This window comes from Amblyraja radiata, chromosome 31 (genome assembly GCF_010909765.2).
Source record: "Amblyraja radiata isolate CabotCenter1 chromosome 31, sAmbRad1.1.pri, whole genome shotgun sequence".
In the NCBI taxonomy this organism is placed as follows: domain Eukaryota; kingdom Metazoa; phylum Chordata; class Chondrichthyes; order Rajiformes; family Rajidae; genus Amblyraja; species Amblyraja radiata.
Window position 1 is genome coordinate 10,839,355 of NC_045986.1, and position 22,842 is coordinate 10,862,196.

General features: G+C 48.7%; 1 protein-coding gene across 2 annotated transcripts in view; it reads right to left on the reverse strand.

The window, feature by feature from the left end:
* Nucleotides 1–22,842, reverse strand: part of pik3cd (phosphatidylinositol-4,5-bisphosphate 3-kinase catalytic subunit delta) — a 155,283-nt gene that overhangs the window by 18,127 nt on the left and 114,314 nt on the right. For both annotated transcript variants that reach the window (XM_033048513.1, XM_033048514.1), the window contains exons 9-17: nucleotides 19,388–19,477; nucleotides 18,142–18,363; nucleotides 12,947–13,043; nucleotides 11,510–11,640; nucleotides 10,329–10,379; nucleotides 9,525–9,692; nucleotides 6,031–6,152; nucleotides 4,294–4,437; nucleotides 1,851–1,950 (exon numbers count right to left, since the gene is read on the reverse strand). In XM_033048513.1, coding sequence (XP_032904404.1) covers nucleotides 1,851–1,950; nucleotides 4,294–4,437; nucleotides 6,031–6,152; nucleotides 9,525–9,692; nucleotides 10,329–10,379; nucleotides 11,510–11,640; nucleotides 12,947–13,043; nucleotides 18,142–18,363; nucleotides 19,388–19,477 — 1,125 coding nt within the window. The remainder of the gene's footprint in view (nucleotides 1–1,850; nucleotides 1,951–4,293; nucleotides 4,438–6,030; nucleotides 6,153–9,524; nucleotides 9,693–10,328; nucleotides 10,380–11,509; nucleotides 11,641–12,946; nucleotides 13,044–18,141; nucleotides 18,364–19,387; nucleotides 19,478–22,842) is intronic.

The window sequence follows — 22,842 nt, forward strand, 5'->3', positions numbered from 1 at the left end:
ATTTCCAGCATCTGCACAGTTTTTGTATGGCTCAAATATCATGCGGCAGTGACTCCGAGCTTCCAGTTGCCTGTCATTCCCCATCCAACTTCCAATCTTTCCCCCACTCCCCCACAATTTCCTTCCACCTATATCCCTACCACTGGCTATCCATGGCACTCCTCTTCTCTCTGTATCCGACAGCCTTTTGTCTCCTTTACCTCTCTAGCCTGCACCCATTCATCTGCTAATCAAACTCCTCTCATCTGTATCCACCTGTCACTTGTCAGGCCTTGTCCCACCTTCCTTCCTCCTACTATAATCAGTCAGAAGAAGGTTCCCGACCCAAAACATCGTCTGTCCATTCCTTCCGCAGATGCTGCCTGACCTACTGAGTTCACCCAGCACTTTGTGTTTTGCTCTAAATTCCAGCATCTACAGTTCATAAGTTCATAATTCATAGGAGCAGAATTAGACCATTTGGCCCATTGAGTCTACTCATCTCACTATTGAGTCTACTACGCCATTTGGCCCATCGCCATTCTATCATGGCTGATCAATCTTTCCCTCTCAACCGCATTCTCCTGCCTTCTCCCCAAAACCTCTGACACCCGCTGTCTGTGGCAATGAATTCCACAGATTCACCACCTTCCGACTATAGAAATTCCTCCTCATCTCCTTTCTGAAGGTACATCCTTATATTCTGAGCCTGTGCCCTCTGGTCCTAGACTCTCCCACTGGCGGAAACATCCTCTCCACATCCACTCTATCCAGGCCTTTCACTAGTCGGTAAGTTTCAATGAGATCCCCCCCTCATTCTTCTAATCGTTGTGGCATTCAATATCGATGCTGGAGAATTCAGTTACTCACTCCTTCTTTCTGCTTGAATGAGAACGAGCCATTTTGGCAACATTCCCTTCCTTCTTTGTTTTTTGGTATTGGCCGACGATACAACACGAGCAGCCATTACACAAACAAAGAAGCCACCTCATCTTACTGTTAGCCGTTTCAATATTCGGACTTTACAGGGTGTCGTGTTAATTTAAGACAAAGGCTCACTGGGTTCTCTTGCGATCTATCGTATCGAACCATCCTACCAACAACTAGAGAGCAGTCCTGAGCTGCTATCTACCTCATTGGAGACCCTTGGACTATCTTCGATCACATTTCAGTGGACGTTATCCTCCACTAAACGTTATTCACATTGTTCCCTTTATCATGTGTCTGTACACTGTGGACGGCTCGATTGCAAGCGTGTATGCTGCTCTTTCCGCTGACTTAGCACGCAACAAAAGCTTTTCACTGTACCGTGATGCAAGTGACAATAAACTCAACTCAACTAAACTCAATTAATCTGTTCATTGTTCTAAAGTGAGGTTCGCTATTTTTCTAGTTTAGTTTGCAAGATTAGTTTAGTTAAGTTTAGAGATACAGCGCAGAAACAGGCCCTTCAGCCCACCGAGTCCGCGCCGCCCGGCGATCCCCACACATTAACACTATCCTTCATACACAAGAGACAATTTACATTGCTACCAAGCCAATTAGCCTATAAACCTGTAGGTCTTTGGAGTGTGGGAGGAAACCGGAGCTTCCCAGAGAAAACCCACGCAGGTCACGGGGCGAATGTACAAACTCCATACAGACAACACCCGACGTAGTCAGGATCGAACCCGACTCTCTGGCAATATAAGGCAGCAACTCTACCGCAGTGCCACCGTGCTGCTTAATGAGGGAACTCATGTGGGAGCCCAGTATTATGGACAATTAGTTTGGTGGGCCACACTGTGGTTGGATCACAAGTCCGCTCACTCTCAGATGGTTCGTGGCTAAAGGCCCGGTCCCCACCCCCCCCCGGCAATGGCGGCACCCACCTGCTTCAACAGGGACTTCATGTGGTAGTTGGTTCCTCGGCAGTACGCCTCCAGGATTAATCCAAATCGCAGTGACACTGCGGGGAGGTGCACCTCTGACCTGAAGCACAAACACAACACGGTTCACCTTCAGAACAACCAACTGCAGAAATACCGCGGCTGTGAGATGACGGCTACTAGATTAGATTCGTTTAGCGACAGAGCTTGGAAACAAACCCTCCGGCCCACCGAGTCAGCCACTGAGTTGTGGATGATCAGCCATGATCACATTGCATGGCGGTGCTGGCTCAAAGGGCCGAATGGCCTACTCCTGCACCTATTGTCAATTGTCCACGACGACCATCGATCACCCCCTTCACACAACTCCTATATTATCTCACTTTTGCATCCACTCCCAGCATACACAAGCTTATGGAACGAGCTGCCGGAGGAGGTAGTGGAGGCAGGTACAATCACAACGATCAAAATACCTGGACAGGTACATGGATATGATAGGTGTAGAGGGATAAGGACCAAACATAGGCAGGTGGGACTAGTGCATGTTGGTCGGCACGGATAGGTTGGGCCAATGGGGCTTTTTCCACGCTATGTGACTCTCTATGACTCGACACACTAGGGAGCCGTTTACAGAGAGCCAATTAACCCACAAACCTGCCCGTCTTTGGGATGTGAAACCACAGCACCTGGAGCAAACCTGGGTCTCTGGCACTGCGAGGCAGCAGCTCTACCATCTACACCATTCTACCGCTCTCCACCCTCTGTTCTCTGTGGATTCTCCTGATCTCTTCCACAAGGTGCAAGACAAGTAAAGGGCCCGTCCCACTTTCATGACCTAATTCACGACCTCTGCCAAGTTTACCCTTGACTCCTACAAATGTAACGCACTTTTTAAAAATGTGCTATATAAATAAATGTGACTTGACTTGACCCACAGCATGGTCATCACGAGGTCGTAGGTAGGTCGTAGGGGGGTCGTGATGCTAGCCGAAGGTACTCGTGGCATCAAGTAGGTCGGGGCGTTTTTTCAACATGATGAAAAATGTCCACGAGTATAAAAGTTGGGAATTAGGTTGTGAAAGTGGGACAGGCCCTTCAGCAAGGCGGCAGTTTGATTATCACTCCGTCTGCATCTGCAACTCCAAAATACTAACAGGGTCCAAGAGAAAGTCGCCCCATTGACTGGTACTCCATCCGCCACCGCCAACCCACACACTCATTCCCTTCCCCACTGCTGTCCCCTGGTGGTGAGACTGCTCCACCACTCCGAGGCATCTTCACCAGCAGTTCTCAAAGCTTCCTACAAGGCCAAAGTCAGCAGGAACCAAATCCCAGATTCCCTGATCAGGAAACACGGATATTGTCCAGAACCCTCCCCGGTGTGGGAGCACGCCACTATAAATCCCAAGTTGGCTCAGTAGCAATTCCTCGAGGATATTAGCGGTGTCAAGAGTGATTAATTGTCGTACAGGTCCACCACTGATTTTCCGGCAACAGATACTCCTTTAATCCGGACAAAATTTCGAGAGCATACATGGAAATTTCCCACTCTCCCCCTCCCTGGAAGTCCCCCTGCAAATGTGGCGCCTAGGCTGGGTGAGGCGGCCGATCTCAACCTCATTGGGACTTCTGCGGCCGATCAGCGGGTTGAATTTGCCACCGGCAGCCGGGACTCTGGAACTCCGGCCCAGCTGGAGCCGGCACATCCATTCCCATGGCCGACTTCGAGGGTCGGCATCTCGGCCCGTCGTCAGTCTACGTGGACCCCCCGTTCTGGTAGCGTTGGACTCCCCTCGAAGGCCGTGACCTCTGTGGGTCCGGCAAAATAAAAAATCATGAAAGGCTTTGGAATCAAGGGTGCTGGAAACATTAATTGGTGGTGGACTTGTATGTACCGACAATGGAACAAATGACATCCTTGTTTCTAGCCACATAACATGTCTGTAAACACAGTACTCATGGATAATATATAATAAACATGTATTTATCTAAATAATAGTAAAGAAAACTCATTTGTTACAGTTCTCCCCTGCTTCCAACAACAAAGTACATGGACAGGTTCAAATGGACATTAATGTTTTCTCATCATCAGGGTTTCAGGATTGGGACGGCACGAGGGCGCAGCGTTAGAGTTGCTGCCTCACGGCGCCAGGGACCCGGGTTCGATCCTGACTACGGGTACTGCCTGTGTGGAATTTGTACATTTCCCCCGTGACTGGGTGGATTTTCTCTCGTTGTCCCAGTTTCCTCCCACACTCCAAAGATTCACAGATTTGTAGGTTAATTGGCTTCTGTAAAATTGTAAATTATCCCTTGGGTGTAGGATAGTGCTAGAGTCCGGGATGATCGCCGGTCGGTGTGGACTCAGTGGGCCGAAGGACCTGCTTCCACGCCGTACCTCTAGAGTCTAAAGTCTACACATGTTGAATCAACAATGAAACTTTACCTGAGGTGCCAGAACAAGAAGTGCCCAATTTTTTTGTTGGTCAAAGCTCTCTCCAACAAGAACTTAGTTAGGTCGGCATTCAGGTAGGGTTCGTACTTCAACACTTGAACCAGTTGCAGGAGATACTGGAAGAGTTCTTCATCACTGGGCGACAAGTGGAAAAAAGGAAAACAAATGAGTAAAAATCTTGCACAGAGTGGTGGAGGGTGGATGCCTGGAACATGCTGTTGGGGATGGTGTGGGAGACAGGTACAATACTGCCGTGTAAGAGACGTTTGGATAGGCACATGGATATGTAGGGAATGGAGGGATATGGATCACGTGCAGGTAGATATGGGTTGGCCTTGGCGTGATGGTCAGTACCGATATAGTGGGCCGAAGGGCCTGGTCCTATGCTGCACTGTGTTCTAATTGTTCAACTGATTATAAATAGTAAACCTAAAACGTCTGGAGCCCACCATAAATTCATTAAAGGAAATGGAGGTGGTACGGTGGCGCAGCGGTAGAGTTGCTGCCTTACAGCGCCAGGGTCCCAGGTTCGATCCTGACTACGGGTGCTGTCTGTGCAGAGTTTATACGTTCTCCCCTTGACCGTGTGGGTTTTCTCCGGGTGTTCCAGTTTCCTCCCACACTCCAAAAGACGTACAGGTTAGCAGGTTAATTGGCTTCTGTAAATTGTCCCTAGTGTGTAGGATAGAACTAGTGTGAATAGGTGATCGTTGGTCGACACGGCAGTTGAGGCAGGTAGTATCGCAATGTTTAGATGTTAATGGATAGGACAGGTTTAAAGGTATATGGGCCAAATGGAGGCAGGTGGGACTAGTGTACCGGGACATGTTGGCTAGTATGGGCAAGTGGGCCGAAGGGCCTGTTTCCACGTTGTAAGACTCTAAGATTAATAATAAACTAAACTAAACAACTAAACAGCAGAGCAGGTTTGGAAGTTGCACAACTGACCCCCTGGTCCTCGTGACAGCAGAGAGAGCTGCTCGTGACAGCAGAGAGAGCAAGGCTGCCACCACTTACACGAAACATAAAAACCTGGAGTAACTCAGCGTATCAGGCAGCATCTCTGGAGAAAAGAAATAGGTGACATTTTGGGCCGAGACCCTTCTTCAGACAGCACTGAAGCTGTGCTGGGAATATCGAGCTAATGGCCGCACCACAATAAATCCAACTGGATAAACGATCATTTTGGATTTAAGCCCAGCTTTCCCACTGGGTTCATGTTCCTTAGTTACAGGGAATTAGGCCATTCATGGAGTGATACAGTGTGGAAACAGGCCCTTCGGCCCAACTTGCCCACACTGGCCGACGTGTCTCATCTACACTAGACCCACCTACCCGCGTTTGGCCCACATCCCTCCAAACTCATCCTATCCATGTACCTGTCTAACGTTGGGATATTCCAGCCTCCTCTGGCAGCTTGTTCCATACAGCCACCAAAAAAAAAGTTGTCCCTCAGATTCCTATTAAATCTTTTCCCCTTAAACCTATGTCCTCTGGTCCTCAATTCCCATACTCTGGGCAAGAGACTCTGTGCATCTACCCATCTATTGCTCTCATGATTTTATACACCTCTTTTCGATCACTTTTCACCAAGGAATAGAGTGGCATTTGGTCTGATAGGTCTACTCTGCCATTCTATCGTGGCTGACCTAACCTTCTCTCTCAGCGTTCTGGCTCTGGTAGTGGGAGGTGTAGCTCAGCCCTCTCTCCTTCCCGATGAATACGCACCTCAGCTTCCTCAGGCATTCTATCGCCAGCGAGCGGACGTAACGGCTGGGGAAGGTGTAGTCCAGGAGCTCCAGGGCGTTCAGTGCCGGCAGCTCTTTCCACGACTGCAGGAGGTAAATCACCTGCAAAGTAAAACACTCGGCTGCTGCAATGAGATTGTCGATGCATGGTCCCACGCCACAGATCCATCTGCTCCCATTCCACATGCTGCCCGATAACTAATGTCCCCATCCACCAGAAGACTTCGGAGCAGAATTAGGCCATTCAGCCCATCGAGTCTGCTCCGCCATTCATAGATCATGGCTGATCTATTCTTCCCTCTCAACCCCATTCTGTTGACATATGCCCCACACCTCCTTTAAATGTTTAAGAAGGAACTGCAGATGCTGGAAAAATCGAAGGTAGACAAAAATGCTGGAGAAACTCAGCGAGTGAGGCAGCATCTATGGAGCGAAGGAGTAGGTGATGTCTCGACCCGAAACGTCACCTATTCCTTCGCTCCATGGATGCTGCCTCACCCGCTGAGTTTCTCCTTTAAATGTGGCCCCTTTCCACCTTAAATACGCCCTCCAGTCAATGACACTTCTGCCCTGGGTGAAAGATTTCGGACTGTCCACAACATCTAAGCCTCTCATCATTTTATACACATCTATCAGGTCTCTCCCCGGACTCCGACGCTCCAGGGAAATCAACACCAAGTTTGTTCAAAGTTAGACGCAGAGTGCTGGAGTAACTCAGCGGGTCAGGCAGCATCTCCGGAGTAAATGAACCAGGTGACCTTGCAGGCCGGGACCCTTCTTCAGACGTATCCATCTTCTCCAGAGATGCTGCCTGACCCGCTGAGTTACTCCAGCACTTTGGTGTCTATCTTTGGTGTAAAGCAGCATCTGCAGTTCCTTATTACTCCAATCTCTACCCTTTCCTTGTTGTGAATGCCCTCTAATCCAGGCAGCATGCTGGTGAAACTCCGCTCCAAAATCAGGACAAAAATTTAGAAAAAACGTCTTCACATGTATGTACCATGTTACATGCTCTAAACCTGCTAAATACATTTTGCACATGTATGTACCATGTTGCATGCTCTAAACCTGCTAAATACATTTTGCACATGTATGTACCATGTTGCATGCTCTAAACCTGCTAAATACATTTTGCACATGTATGTACCATGTTGCATGCTCTAAACCTGCTAAATACATTTTGCACATGTATGTACCATGTTGCATGCTCTAAACCTGCTAAATACATTTTGCACTGCAGGTTTTGTAATTATTTACGTTATTAATGAAGGTTGAATTCTCAGAGGGTGAAGGCCAGACCACAGCAGAGTGTGGAGTCACAGTACAAGCAGCTGCTGAGGGAGCCGGGGTGTTAATTGGACTTGATTGAGTTTATCAAACAATTCTTGCTGCGGGCTGCCTGCAGGTCGGCAGATTAGAATTGCAGATGAAACTAAACGCTGTTGATCCTGTGCCCAGTGGCAATGAGGCATCCACACTCAACAAAGGTCACCATCCTCAGCTGCCAGGCCTGCTCACTGGGAGGGGGAGAGAGAGAGAGAGACAGAGGGGAAAGAGGGGGGAGAAGGGGGGGGGGGGTGACTACACTAGTCCCACCTGCCCAGGTTTTGTCCGTATCTCTCCAAACGGTCCTGTCCATGTACCTGCTTATGAAATGATGGGATAGTCACAGCTTTAACTAGCTTCTCTGGCAGCTTGTTCCATACCCCCACCACCCTTTGTGTGAAAATGTCACCCCTCAGATTCCTATTAAATATTTTCCCCTCACCTTAAACCTGTGTTCTCTTGTCCTCGATTCACCTGCTCTGGGCAAGAGACTCTGTGCATCTACCGGATCTATTTTTCTCATGATTTCATACACCTCTCAAAGATCACCCCTCGTCCTCCTGCGCTCCAAAGAATGGAGTCCCAGCCTACACAATATCTCCCTATAGCTCAGACCCTCTCGTCCTCGTAAATCTTCTCTGCACCCTTTCCAGCTTGACACCATCATTCCCATAACATGGTGCTGAAAACTGAACACACTACTCTAAATCTGAGGAAGGACATTATTGCCATAGAGGGAGTGCAGAGAAGGTTCACCAGACTGATTCCTGGGATGTCAGGACTGTCTTATGAAGAAAGACTGGATAGACTTGGTTTATACTCTCTAGAATTTAGGAGATTGAGAGGGGATCTTATAGAAACTTACAAAATTCTTAAGGGGTTGGACAGGCTAGATGCAGGAAGATTGCTCCCGATGTTGGGGAAGTCCAGGACAAGGGGTCACAGCTTAAGGATAAGGGGGAAATCCTTTAAAACCGAGATGAGAAGAACTTTTTTCACACAGAGAGTGGTGAATCTCTGGAACTCCCTGCCACAGAGGGTAGTCGAGGCCAGTTCATTGGCTATATTTAAGAGGGAGTTAGATGTGGCCCTTGTGGCTAAGGGGATCAGAGGGTATGGAGAGAAGGCAGGTACGGGATACTGAGTTGGATGATCAGCCATGATCATATTGAATGGCGGTGCAGGCTCGAAGGGCCGAATGGCCTACTCCTGCACCTAATTTCTATGTTTCTATGTTTCTAAATGCAGCCTCACCAACCCCTCCCCAATCTTTGCACATCCCCAATCCTTTCCACTCGGCATGTATTTTGTGTTTTTATGACTATTGGCAAATCAATTTCCCTCCTGGGATAAATAAAGTTCTATCGTATAGTCCTATACAACTGCAACATGACCTCCCAACTTCTATACTCAATACTCTGACTGATGAAGGCCAATGTGCCAAATGGCTTTTTGACCACCCTATCCACCTGTGACTACCTTCAAGGAAGCATGCACCTGCACTCCTAGATCCATTCACTGTGTTGGTCCTGCTCGTGATAGACTTCACAAAATGCAACACCTCACATTTCTCCGTATTAAATTCCATCAACCATTCCTCGATCCAGCTGACCAATCGATCAAGATCCTGCTGCAATTTTTCACAACCTTCTTCACTCTCTGCAAAACCACCCACTTTTGTATGATCTGTAAACTTGCTAATCTTGCCCTGTATGTTCTCATCCAAATCATTTATATAGATGACAAACAGTAGTGGGCCCAGCGCACCACTAGTCACAGGCCTCCAGTCTGAGAAGCAACCTTCCTCCATCACCCTCTGCTTCCTTCCATGAAGTCAATTTTCAATCCATTCAGCTATCTCTCCTTGGATCCCACGCGATCTAACCTTCCAGAGCAGCCTACCATGCGGAACCTTGACAAAGGCTTTGCTGAAGTCCATGTATACAACATTTACAGCTCTGCCCTCATCAACCTTTTGGGTCACATCTTCAAAAAACTCAATCAGATTTGTGAGACACGACCTCCCACATACAAACCCATGCTGACTCTCCCTAATCAGCCCTTGCCCATCTAAATGCCTGTATACCCTACCCCTCAGAATACACTCTAGTATGGTAGTGGGTTACTGATCTGGTCTTCAGTCCGTACCTGAGCAACATCTTCATGCTTGTTCCACTTGGCCACTGACAGCAGCTTTCCAAGCGCCTCGTGGAAATGGTCACGGACCTCGTACCTCAGCTTCCACACGAGATCTTTCTCATCTTCGAAGAACTCCGTGCATACCTTACGTTCCATGATCTCCTTCAGCTGGTAGTGCTGTGGCAAGCAGTCAGAGAGCACAGTCAGTACACACAGGGAAGAAGAGCAGCATCCCTGGAGAGAAGGAATGGGGGGGGGGACGTTTTGGGTCCAGGCCCTTCTTCAGACGGAGAGTAGGGCCTGTTTCTCTTCTTTGCAAGAGATGCCTTTGAAAAGCCCTCAGACACACTCACAATCAAACTATCATTCAAGCATGGATGTCAGGAGGAATGATGACCAACGATGAGCTACCTTGCAACTATTGCAGGACTGATGATGGCCCAGTGATGCCGTGGTAACGTTGCTGCTCTCACAGAACCAGAGACCCGGGTTCGATCCTGACCTCGGGTGCCGTCTGTGTGGAGTTTGCACGTTCTCCCTGTGACCCGTGTGGGTTTCCTCTGGGTGCTCTGGTTTCCTCCCACATCCCAAAGATGTGCGAGTTTGCAGATGAATTGTCCTCTGTAAATTGCTCCAGTGTGTCAGTGTCGTGTGATAAGTGGGCGAGACAGCGGGATAACACAGAACCAGTGTGGACGGGTGAATCGATGGTCACCGTGGACTCTCTAAACTTGGTTGATCTAATTTCAGTGCCCCGAGCTTCAACATGCAGTAGCAAAGCCCAATAGAAACGCATCACAACCCGGAACTTACCTCTGACTGGGTTGCTTTGACTCGTTCTCCATGCCGACCCAGTTCGAGAATCTAGGGGGGGGGGGGAAAGATAATAAACAGTGCACTTGTTACAGAAGGCATCTTGACAGATGTTAGGCAAGAGAGATGCAACTTCCTGCCAGCTGGTCACAGAGAGATGACTTTAGTTTAGTTTATTGTCACGCGTACTAAGGGGCGTGTTACGTGCTAACCAGTCAGCGGAAAGACAATACATGATTACAACCGAGCCATTTCCAGTGTACAGAAACATGATAAGGGAATAACGTTTAGTGCAAGGTAAAGCCTGTAAAGTCCGATCAAAGATAGTCTGAGGGTCAGCTATGAGGTAGATAGTAGTTCAGGACTGCCTATCAGTAATGTATACATGCCTATCATAATGGTTTGTGCCTATCGTCAAATAGGCAATCAAACCTCAGGTAGACAAAAGTGCTGGAGAAACTCAGCGAAGGAAATAGGCAACGTTTCGGGCCCTCAGATTCCTATTAAATATTTTTCCCTTCACCTTGAACCTATGTGTCATCTGGTCCTTGATTCCCCAACTCTGGGCAAGAGACTCTGTGCATCTACCCGATCTATTCCTCCAAATGTCCTGACATAAAGTCATATAGTACCAACACGGGCCTTTCCGCCCAACTTGCCCACACTGCCCAACATGCCCCATGTACACGAGTCCCACCAGCCTGCGTTTGGCCCATACCCCTCAAAACCCTTCCTGTCCATGTACCTGTCCAAGTGCCCAGTGGTTTGATCAAAAGATACAGCATGGATACAGGCTCTTGGTCCCACCGAGTCCACGCCAATCATCGATCACTCGTTCACTCAGACTTCAGTCTGAAGAAGGGTTTCGGCCCGAAACGTTGCCTATTTCCTTCGCTCCATAGATGCTGCTGCACCCACTGAGTTTCTCCAGCATTTTTGTGTACCTTCGATTTTCCAGCATCTGCAGTTCCTTCTTGAACATCCGTTCACGCTAGTTCTATGTTATCCCACATTCTCAACCACTCCCTACACACCAGCGGCCAGTTTACTGACGGACGTCTTTGGGATGTGGGACGAAACCCGAGCACCCGGAGGAAACCCACGCAGTCACAGGGTGAACGTACAAACTCCGCACAGACAGCACCCGGAGGTAAGTGTTGTAAGTGAGATTCAGTGCTTACCCTTTCAATGGAGGGGTAGTAGATGGGGTGGTTGACGACAGTCTGGAAGTGGATGTACAGGGCGGCGGTGCCGTCGGTGTTGGGGTTGCCCTGCACCGTGCCCATCGGGTTCAGCAGCTCGCCTTTGTCATCTGGAAGACAGAGAGGAGCCCGTGTCAACGGGTTGTCACAGAGCCCCGTGTTAACGGGTTCAGACACCATCCCTCAACCACCCTCCATCCTTCCACATTCAGATGGCCACACAACAGCAACTGGAGGGCCAGAGCCATTCCTCTGGTGATTCTCCCTCATGCCCCCTGGGTGATAGATGCTGGAGCCGAGATCCTTCTTGGTAAACTAGGAAGCTGAGCCCATGGCCCCAGTAACAGCCAAGCGATCATTAGCGCCCACCTCTACATACACACACACACACACACACACGTAAGTGATAGGAGCAGAATTAGTCCACTCAGCCCTTGAAGTCTGCTCTTGTCACCAAGAACCTGTCACCCTCCGCTATAAAAACACCCATTACCTGGGTTTCCACAGATGTCCGTGGCAAAGAACTCCACAGATTCACCACCCTCTAACTAAAGACATTTCCTCTCATCTCCATTCTAAAGGTACGTCCTTTTATTCGGAGGCTGTGCCCTCTGGTCCTAGACTCTCCCACTAGTGGAAACATCTTTTCCACACCCAATCTATCTCGGCCTGTCAATATTCGATAGGTTTCAATGACCCCCCCTCCCCCTCATCCTTATAAACTGAGGATGGGCGGACCTAATTGAAACGTAGCAAATAATGATGAATCTGTGGACTTCATTGCTGCAGAAAACTGTGGAGGCCAAGACATTGGGTATGTTTAAGGAAGAGATTCACAGATACTTGACTAGTACGGGTGTCAAGGGTTATGAGGAGGAGAAGGCAGGAGAATGGGGTGAAGAGTGAAAGATTTAATGGTGGAGTAGACTTGATGGGCAGAATGGCCTATTTCGGCTCCTATGACTTATGAACATGAACTCCAGTGAGCACAAGCCCAGAGCCATCAAACGCTCCACGTACATTAACCCAATGCTTTAACACACCGAGCAGGGAACTACAGCAGCTTCCACTTATAGCGGGAACTCTGATAAACTGTGGTGTGATTAGTGGAAATCCCGATGGTTCGGCCTGTATTGGTGCTTCCCCCCCAGGGATCGATGGGTGCCGACTCCCGCTCTTCAGCTCACACTCCACGGGTCAGGTCCCGCGTTCCCCTCTCTAATGCACCGGGGCTTGGTTCCTGCATTTCAAACGGCCCCTCATACGCAAACCCGGATCCTCCACCGAGATCCTTCTCATTCCTCTCTCTCTCTCTCTTTCTCTCTCTCTGGGACCCCTGGCTCCACCCAAGCACGAGGAAGCACGAGGAGGGAAGAGCACTGGCGACAATTCCTCAGCTGAGTAACCGAGGCTTACCGGGCACCGACGGCCACGTGTGTAACCAAACTCCGCCCGTCTTCAGCTGGTCCTTGTAATCAAACACCATGGTGTTCACCCATGCTATCGGGCAATCCTGCAGCAGAATAGCAAACACTGCCATCAATAAAAGCTCCAGGACTCACTCATATCAGATATTACTTTAACCTGCTAGTGAAACACATCACGGTTTGTTCAGTACATGTACAGATTATTCTGCGATGGAATACAATAGTTTAGATGAGTTTAGTTTCGAGATACAGTGCGGAAACAGGCCCTTCGGCCCACCGGGTCCGCACCAACCAGCAATCCCTGCACATTAACACTATCCTACTACAATAGAGACAATTTTTACATTCACCAAGACAATTAAGCAACAAACCTGAAGAAGGGTTTCGGTCCGAAACGTTGCCTATTTCCTTCGCTCCATAGATGCTGCTGCACCCGCTGAGTTTCTCCAGCACTTTTGTCTACCTACAAACCTGTGCGTCTTTGGAGTGTGGGAGGAAACCGAAGATCTCGGAGAAAACCCACGCAGGTCACGGGGAGAATGTACAAACTCCCTACATAGTCGGGATCGAATCCGGGTCTCCGGCGCTGCATTCGCTGTAAGGCAGCAACTCTACCGCTGCGCCACCGTGACCGGATGTAAAGATATTTACACCCGGTCTTATCCACTGGTTATCCAAACGGCCTTTGTCACATTCTTTGTACATATTTGTCTTTCAGCAACTGTAATCTCGCAGATCAAACACAGTAAGCTGTTGCCTGGAGGAGTCAACATTTTATGAATGAAATGTAACGAGAACCACGACTGTGTTTGTCCGGAGATGTGTCCAGGTGTTTCCTGCTGTGAGTCACCCTGTGGAAGTCAGGGCTGTACAAGGTGCAATGTGGACCTCAAAGTCCACGGGCACTAGGACAACGTAGACAGTCAGAAGATACACGCAAAAAAACTGGAGTCACTCAGCGGGTCAGGAGGCATCTCTGGAGAAAAGGAATAGGTGACGTTTCGGGTCGAGACCCTTCTTCAGACTAAAAGCCAGCGGAAAGGGGAACGAGAGATATAGACGGAGCTGTCGGCCAGGTGAAAATGAGTTTGAGACAATGAAAGTCACCAGGACAACAGTGAAACTAGTACAACGGCTTGGGTGGGGGAGGGATGGAGAGAGAGGGGACGCATGGGCTAGTTGAAATTAGAGAAATCAATATTCATACCGCTGGGTTGTAAGCTGCCCAAGTCAGAACCTTTATCCCAGGGTGGCAATGTCAAGGATTAGAGGGCACATCCTTTGGGTGAGAGTGGCAAACTTTAAAGGAGATGTGCAGGGCATGTTTTTTTTTGTTTTTTTTTACAGAGGTGGTGGGTGCCTGGAACGCACTGCCTGGAGTGATGGTGGAGGCAGATAGGATAAGTGGCGTTAAGGAGACCTGGATAGGCACATGGATATGCAGGGAATGGAGGGATATGGATGAGGTGCAGCAGAGGAGATTAGTTTAACTTGGCATCATGTTTAATCATCATCCACCGACACTTGCTTGCAGGCTGGGCTCATAAGGTCATAAGTGATAGGAGCAGAATTAGGCCATTCGGCCCATCAGTCTATTCCGCCATTCAATCATGGCTGATCTATCTCTCCCTGCTGACCCCATTCTCCTGCCCTCTCCCCATCACCCCTGATACCCACTGCAGGTGACAAGGAAACCAGCCGCAGAATAGTGAGCAGTTGATGTGCATGCAGAACCCTCGTCAGAAGTCGGGACTGTCACGTGACAGGGTTTTGTGCGGGGTTTTTAGAGTTAGTAAGTTTGTTCAGTAGCTAGTGCTCTTCGCAACGACAAGAGCTTAAAATATCGATTTCTCTCGACGAAGTGCTCGTGCAGTTCAAGTAACGTTTTGTCAATAAAACCATTTGCTCTACACGCTTGGTCTTGCTACAACAACACGCTGAAGGGCCTGTCCCACTTACACCATTTTTTTGGCAACTTGCCAGCACCCGTCATAGTGGCAGCAGGTTGACGGAAATGTTACAACATGTTGAAAATCCAGCGGCGACCAGAAAAAGGCACGACTCTATGGGCGACTGCTCACCACCAAACGGGCATCACCCCGCGACACAGGAGGGGGGGGGGGGAAGATTAAAGGGCCCGTCCCAATTACACGACTTGCAGGGTAACGCCTGTTTGGTGGTGAGGTAGTCGCCCTAAGAGTCGTACATTTTTCTGGTCGCGGCTGGATTTTCAACATGTTGAACATGTTCGGCAGCCTGCTGCGATTATGACGGGTGCCAGCAAGTCGCCAAAAATGATCGCGTAAATTGGACAGGCCCTTTGCAATGCGGCCACTTCAGGCTGAGGAACTGTTTGAGTTGGCAGCAACAGCAGCTCATCAAGTGGATTTGATTTGGAACACAGCTTTGTGCAGATGGTCATCATTAGCGAGCTGACGCAGGGAGGTTGAAGTTATGAAAATAATATTTCCTTGTAAAATGGGTGCGAGTGTCTGGTGTGGCCAGCCGGTGCTGACTACATGCCTGATCATCCATGTCATCCGTGTCTCCAGTGCCCCTCTATGTTATACCCCATGTGTGCATCTGTGATATACAACTCACCCAAGTGCACAAACGCTCACACATGCACACACACACTCGCGTGCACACACACCCGTGGATGTTACTCTCACTCCTGCACACACACACACACAAACTTGTGCATGTACACGCACATGCACACACACACTCATACACACACACACACACACATACTTGTGTACACACATTCATACACACACTTGTGGGTGCACACTATAGCTCACGCACATATGCACACACACTCACTCACGCACACACATTCTTACACATCCACGCATGCTCGTGCACTAACATCCAAAAGCGTGCACTCATGTAAGTGTGGCACACAATCTCGCAAATATACATTCCGCGTGCATTCATGCAAATGCACTCATGTAGGCAGTCACGCACACTCATGCATGCACACTTACGCAAACGGATGCACAGACAACCCCGCCCACACATGTGCGCACACACACACACACACGCATGGGGTAGAGTTGTGGGGGAGATAGTGGAGGTCGGACTGGCAAGGCAGAGTGGAAGCTGTAGTGTGGTTAGTCGTTCACTCTGTTAGGCCTCACGGTTAGGCCTCACGGTCTGCCGCTGTGCAGCTCAGACCACTCACGTTGCCCAAAGTTCAGCCCTCTTTGCCCATCAGACACCATTTCCCGACACTTCTCCCACAGAAGGGCTTGTGTAGGACCTAATGTGGCCCTGATGAGGAGATGCTGCCTGACCCTCTGAGTTACTCCAGCACTGTGTCCTTTTCTACACTTATCAGCACCTGCAGTTCCTTGTTCCTGGACTTGTTACGCAATTTAATTCCCAAAACGTCTGAAGAAGAGGAATTAAAAAAACGCCTCCTATTCCCGAAAACTGGGGACGGGACTGCACAAGATAAAGTACCCAGCGTTCTATCACGGCTCAGCTTTTACCACAAGCATGTTGGTGTGAGCAGCATGTGATGAGAGAATCGCTGGCCTGCATAACATCTTCTGCACTCGCTGCAGTGCTTTCGTCAATGGGGATGCATCACTCCATTGGTATGTGACATTGTGAACTGATGTAAGTGAGGGCTGGATCTCTATGTCTCTGGGGTGCTCACACACAGAGTTGACAACAATTCTGTAACCATGTACATGAACAATCCTCTCCAATCCTACATTCGGCAACACCATGCCCAATGCCCTGGAACAAAATGGGAGGCTTTTCTTCCATATAAAGAAATTAAAGATCGGACAAGGGTGCGGCAGGGTGGCGCAGTGGTAGAGTTGCTGCTTGACAGCGCCAGACCATGGGTGCTGTCTGTATGGTTTGCACGTTCTCTCCGTTACTGCTTGGGTTTCCTCCAACATTCCAAAGACGTGCGGGTTTGTAGGTTAATTGGCTTTGGCTCATTGTCCCTGGTGTGTAGGTTAGAACTAGTGTATAGGTGACCGCTGGTCGGCGTGGACTCGGTGGGCTGAAGGACCTGTATCCACGCTGTATCTCTAAACTAAACTAAACTAAATGAGAAAACGTAATAGCAAGCAAGTGCAGATGCTGATTTACACCAAAGGTGGACACAAAATGCTGGCGTAACTCAGCGGGACAGGCAGCACCCTTGGAGAACACGATAGGTGACGTTTCGGGTCAGGACCCTTCTTCAGACTGATTGTAGGGGGGGGGGGACGGGAAAGAAAGATGGGATAGAGGTGGGAAAGGGTGGAGCATGGCTGGTAATAAATGATCAGAGGGGTTACTTGACAGGCAGAGTGTTGGGCAGATGCTGAATATGTAGAGACAGAGTCGAGAACTGTTAAGCTTCTGGTTAGAAAAGCTGCAAATGAATACAAATGTGAAGTTATATCTGACATAGACATAGTAAGTTTGTTATTGCACATCAGCCATTTACTTGAACAATCCTTTACAATCTTACGTTGGATAACATCATGACCACAATGCTGGAACAAAATGGAGGGGGGTTTTCTTTATATAAAGAATACAAATATGAAGTTACATTTGGCCGTTGCCATGGAATTCACTCGTCTTTGCACAGAATTTATTTCTCTCATCAATTTGTGTAACTATGACAGTCAACAAATAGTAACTTTCCTGTTCAGCACCCACATGGAGGGCCGAAGGGCCTGTTTCTGTACTCTACTGTGCTATGGATGTAATACTTCCCACTCGCCTTAAACCCCACTATTCCTTGACATTTCCACCCTCAGGAAAAGGTTCTGACTGTCTGCCCTATCTCATGCCTCCCGTAATTTTATATACTTCTACCAGGTCGCCCGACAACCCCTGCATCCAAGAAAAAACAACCCAATTTTATCTAAAAATAGACACAAAAAGCTGGAGTAACTCCGTGGGTCAGGCAGCATCGCTGGAGAAAAGGAATAGGTGACTTTACCGGTTCGACCTGAAACATCACCTATTTCTTTTTTCCAGAGATGCTGCCTGACCCGCTGAGTTACTCCAGCTTTTTGTCTCTATCTTTGGTTTAATCCAGCATCTGTAGTTCCTCACTGCCAATTTTATCCAACCTTCCTTTCTCGGTAGTACTCTCTATTCTCTACGCGGCATTCGTTTTGTTGATCGCGGCCGAGACTAAGTTTCGACAATGAAGATTCAACTTACGGCTTTTTTAGATTTCTTCTTTGTCGACCGAGCTTTTTTGGCCTTTTCAATCACCGCGTACAGCGCAAAACAGAGGCGCGACATCCTCGGAAGGTCGCAGCAGTTGATGTCAAACTCCAGGTCCTGATTCCACACAGGCTCGGAGCTCACGTTGACCTCTTGGCTGGAAACCATTTTGCAGAGCATCTCACTCCCATGAAACAAGCCAGCTTGGACAACCAGCTGCAATGAAGGAAAGGACAGGAAAACATCAGGCGAGGAAAAAAAATCAAGGTGAGGAAATGGTGGGGAGAAGCCCAGGTTGCAAATATATAGATCGTTGAAAGTGGCGACAAAGGTGGTGAGAAAGGTGTTTGGTGTGCTAGCTTTCATTGGTTACGGTGCTGAGTTCAAGAATTGGAATTCATGTATAAGACATTGGGGCAGCACGGTGGTGCAGCGGTAGAGTTGCTGCCGTACCGCGCCAGAGACCCGGGTTCGTTCCTGACTATAGGTGCTGCCTACATGGAGTTTGTATGTTTTCCCTGTGAATGCATGGGATTCCTGCCACACTCCAAAGACAGGCAGGTTAATTGGCTTCTGTAAAATTGTCGCTGGTGTGTAGGATCGAACTCGTGCGCGGGGAATTGCTGGTTGCATAAGGTCGCATAAGGAGTCGACACAAGAAACTGCAGATGCTGGAATCATGCGTACAACACAAAGTACTGGAGTAACTCAGCGGGTCAGGCAACATCTCTGGACGACATAGACAGGTGAAGTTTCGTGATGGATCGGAAGAAGGGTCCTATCACAAAAAGCCGCCTATTCAAGTGTTTCAGACTGTTTCAGGATACTCGCTATTAAACTTAGGGAAGCGATGGAAGACAGAGTGGTCAGGGTAAGAAGGTTGCCGAATAACAAGCTAGTCCCTCGCAAAATGGCACTTGCAAGGTTGACCAAGTCTAGTCCTCCCCCCCCCCCCCCAACAAACACCACTCTAAACTTCCCCTTGCTGCTTGAAACCGCAAAAAAAAGATATTTAACTACCGGGAAATCGTGATTCTAAGAAATATCTTGCTTCAAGAGACCTAAACCCAAAACCTCCAACTTCCTGTGTTGCTGGTTTCTGCAGACTGCCTTACAACACGAATGTGGATGTGTGGTTAAGGCCTGATGACAAGTCATCTCCGTGTGTAACAATCACTCAGAGGCAGTAAACAAGTGGGTGTTGCTCACACCGAGGGCGGAGGAAGCAGCCAGCACCAACCTTCATGCCTTCGTCCGCGTTCACCTTGCTCCCCGATTGTATGCCGATTGTAAACGGCTTATCCAGGTCCCAGAGAGTCACACTCGACTGCTGTAGTGGAGAGAGGAACATCTCACATCAATCCACGTGCTCTGTCAGACATGCTCGTTACTCTCTTTTAAAAGAATATTCACCAAAAATAATTTTCATCAACTATTTACAAAAATACACACCATAATACAAACAAACCCACCACCATAATATAAGATAAACAAATATTCTTAAATATTAAATCACTATTTCCCCATCCTTATTGAGCATACATTCCACCCCCCGCGGTGCCCAGCGGTCCCAGAAATCCCCCAGGGCGCCCGTGAACATGTCCCTCTCTAAAACCACCCGGGCATGGACGTAACCCCGGAAAAGGGGCAGGAAGCCGGCTCGGGCAGAGCCCTCCCCAGCTTGGCACCGTGACTCGCGGATGGCCAGCTTGGCCAGGCCCAGGAGCAACCCAACCAGGACATCCTCGGCCCTACCCTCTCCCCTACGCACAGGGTGTCCGAAGATGAGGATGGTGGGTGTGAAGTTCAGCCAGAAGGCAAGGAGCAGCCCATTTAGATATTAGAACAGGGGCTGCAGCCTCACTCACTCCATGTACACGTGGTACACACACTCATCCAGCCCGCAACAGTGGCAGGTTATTCTCAATGGGTGAACAGAGCTCGGTTGGATTGTAACCAACCACAGAGTCGGCGACTTGATGGCACAAGCAGATGAGTTTAATCATTCGAAGAGGTTTGTTTAGTTAATTTAGTTTAGTTTACTATTGTCACCTGCATCTAGGTACAGGGAATAGTCTTTTGTTGCCTGCTATCCAGTCAGTAAAAAGACTGTACAACCAAACCGAGCTACAGTGAAAAACGTTTTGTCGCATGCTATCCAGTCAGCGATAAGGCTGTATATATGATTAGTCACGCTGTTCACAGAGTAGAGATACGGGATAAAGGGAAAACATTTAAGTGCAAGATAAGGTCCGATTAAAGATAGTTCGATGGTTTCCAGTGAGGCAGATTAGTGGTCAGGCCCACTCTCTAATTCGTGGTAGGATGGTTCATCGCCTGATAAAAGTTGGGAAGAAACTGTCTCTGAATCTAGAATCTGGAAGAATCCTACACCATCGAAACAAGCCCCAAGGCCACCAATGTTGCCCACGCCGACCAATGTGTCCCATCTACATTAGTGCCACCTACCCGCATCAAGCCCATATCTCTCTAAACCTGTCCTATCCATGTACCTGTCGATAAGTTTCTTAAAAGTTGCGATAGTACCTGGTTCGATACCTCCTTTGGCAGCTTTATCCATATACCCACCACCCTTTGTGTACAAACGTTACTCCTCAGCTTCCTATTAAATCTTTCCCAATTTTACCAAGCCAGCTAACCTACAAACCTGTACGTCTTTGGAGTGTGGCAGGAAACCGGAGCACCCGGAGAAAACCCACACAGGTCACATGGAGAACGTACAAACTCTGTGCAGACAGCACCAGTGGTCAGGATCAAACCTGGGTCTGTGGAAACAGAAAACAGGCCCTTTGGCCCACCTGCTCCGTGCCAACACTGGGTTACTCCCTGTGGCTCTGCGTGCCTGTTCCTTTGTTTGCACTCTCGATCGAACTTCCCTCCTTAAACTACCAGCCGGATAACTTCACCAGCAGATCATCTCTACAGCAACCCGAGCCTCACCCTATCAGAGATGAGCTGGTGTGACCTCTCCGTCCACTAGTGACAACGTAAAAACATCTCAAGATAGATCACTTGATCTCAAGAATGATTCATTGCCATGAGCACAGAGAACGGAACAACATCGTACTGGCCAAGGCTTTACCGCCACGTTCATGCACCATCATAACAAGTAAATATACAATAATCAAGTTTCAAGTCGGGATGATTTGAGGAAGGTCCCGACCCAAAACGTCACCTACCCGTGTTCTCCAGCGATGCTGCCTGACCTGCTGAGTTACTCCAGCACTTTGTGTCTTTTATTGTAGACCAGCATCTGCAGTTTCTAATCTCACCTCACATTTAAAATCTCTATTGCTACCTGAGATTGGACTAATCTGTTTGTTTTGTCCTGAGTTGCATGTTACGTCACTGATCTATAGATAGGTGACGTTTCAAGTCGGAATGATCTGAGGAAGGGTCCCGACCCGAAACATCACCTAACCAGAGGCTGCCTGACCCGCTAAGTTACTTCAGCATTTTGTGCCTTTTTGAGAAATGCATGTATTGTTATCAGCTGATATATATTCGATCCTGACCTTGGGTGCTGTCAGTGTGGAGTTTGCACGTTCTCCCTATGACTGCCTGTTCCTGTTTTCTCTCAGCGAGTAAACCATTGCGGGATTTGCAATATCAAGTAAAAACAAAAACGTTTCTTAAAACAATGAAACAGCAATAACGCAAGGAGTCTCACACACTTCTGCTTGTCCAACTCTCCTTAGTGAGGGTTTGGTCGGAGGAGTTTGTTTCAATGAATGTTTGGTTTCTCTAAACTTCCGTGTCCTTAAGGTGAGGTGGGAAAGGTTTAATAGGAACCTGAGGGGCAACAATTTCACACAGAGGGTGGTGGGTATATGGAACAAGCTGCCAAGAAGAGACAGTCGAGGCAGAAACTATAACAGCATTGAAAATACATTTGGACAGGTACATGGACAGGAAAGGTTTAGAGGGAATGTGTAGGAAGAACTGCAGATGCTGGTTTACATAAAAAATAGACACAAGTGCTGGAGTAACTCAGCAGGTCAGGCAGCATCTTTGGAGAAAAGGAATAGGTGACGTTTCAGGTCAAGAGTGAGGGGGTGGGACACTGGAGTAGGGTTGCCAACTGTCCCGTATTAGCCGGGACATCCCGTATATTGGGCCACCCGGGACCGCCCTTGTCCCGTATTTGACTGCTACTAGTTGGGTCGAGGGGATTGTCGGGTCAGAGCGCTGTAGTGCAGCCCATGGAGTGCAGCAGCAGCAGCAGCACCTCGCCCATGGCCTCATCGATCGGCAGCCCAGCCAGCTGTCCGACCTTCGGACCTTCACTTACTGCCGACACCACCACCCCTCCTTCTCATGGCCGATCATCGGTTCAAGATTTAGACGCGAGCCAGTCTTTGTGCGCGATGTCGCGCGTAAAGTCCGGCGCCCGGGCCACAACTCCTCAGCTGGCCCGCCGGCTGGGCTTTGTGTGCAGTCCAGCACCCGGGCCAACTTATCATTCACCCAGCCACAGCCAAGTCGATCAATGAATTGCCGTCGGGAATTTGACCCTTATTTAGGAGTGAGAGAGTTGACAACCCTACTCTGGAGGCATGGGAAGGTGGAATGTTTCGAGGGATATGGGCCTAACATGGGCAGGTGGGACAAGTGTAGATGAGGCATCTAGGACGGGTTGGGAAAGCTGGGCTGAAAGGCCTGTTTCCATGGTGT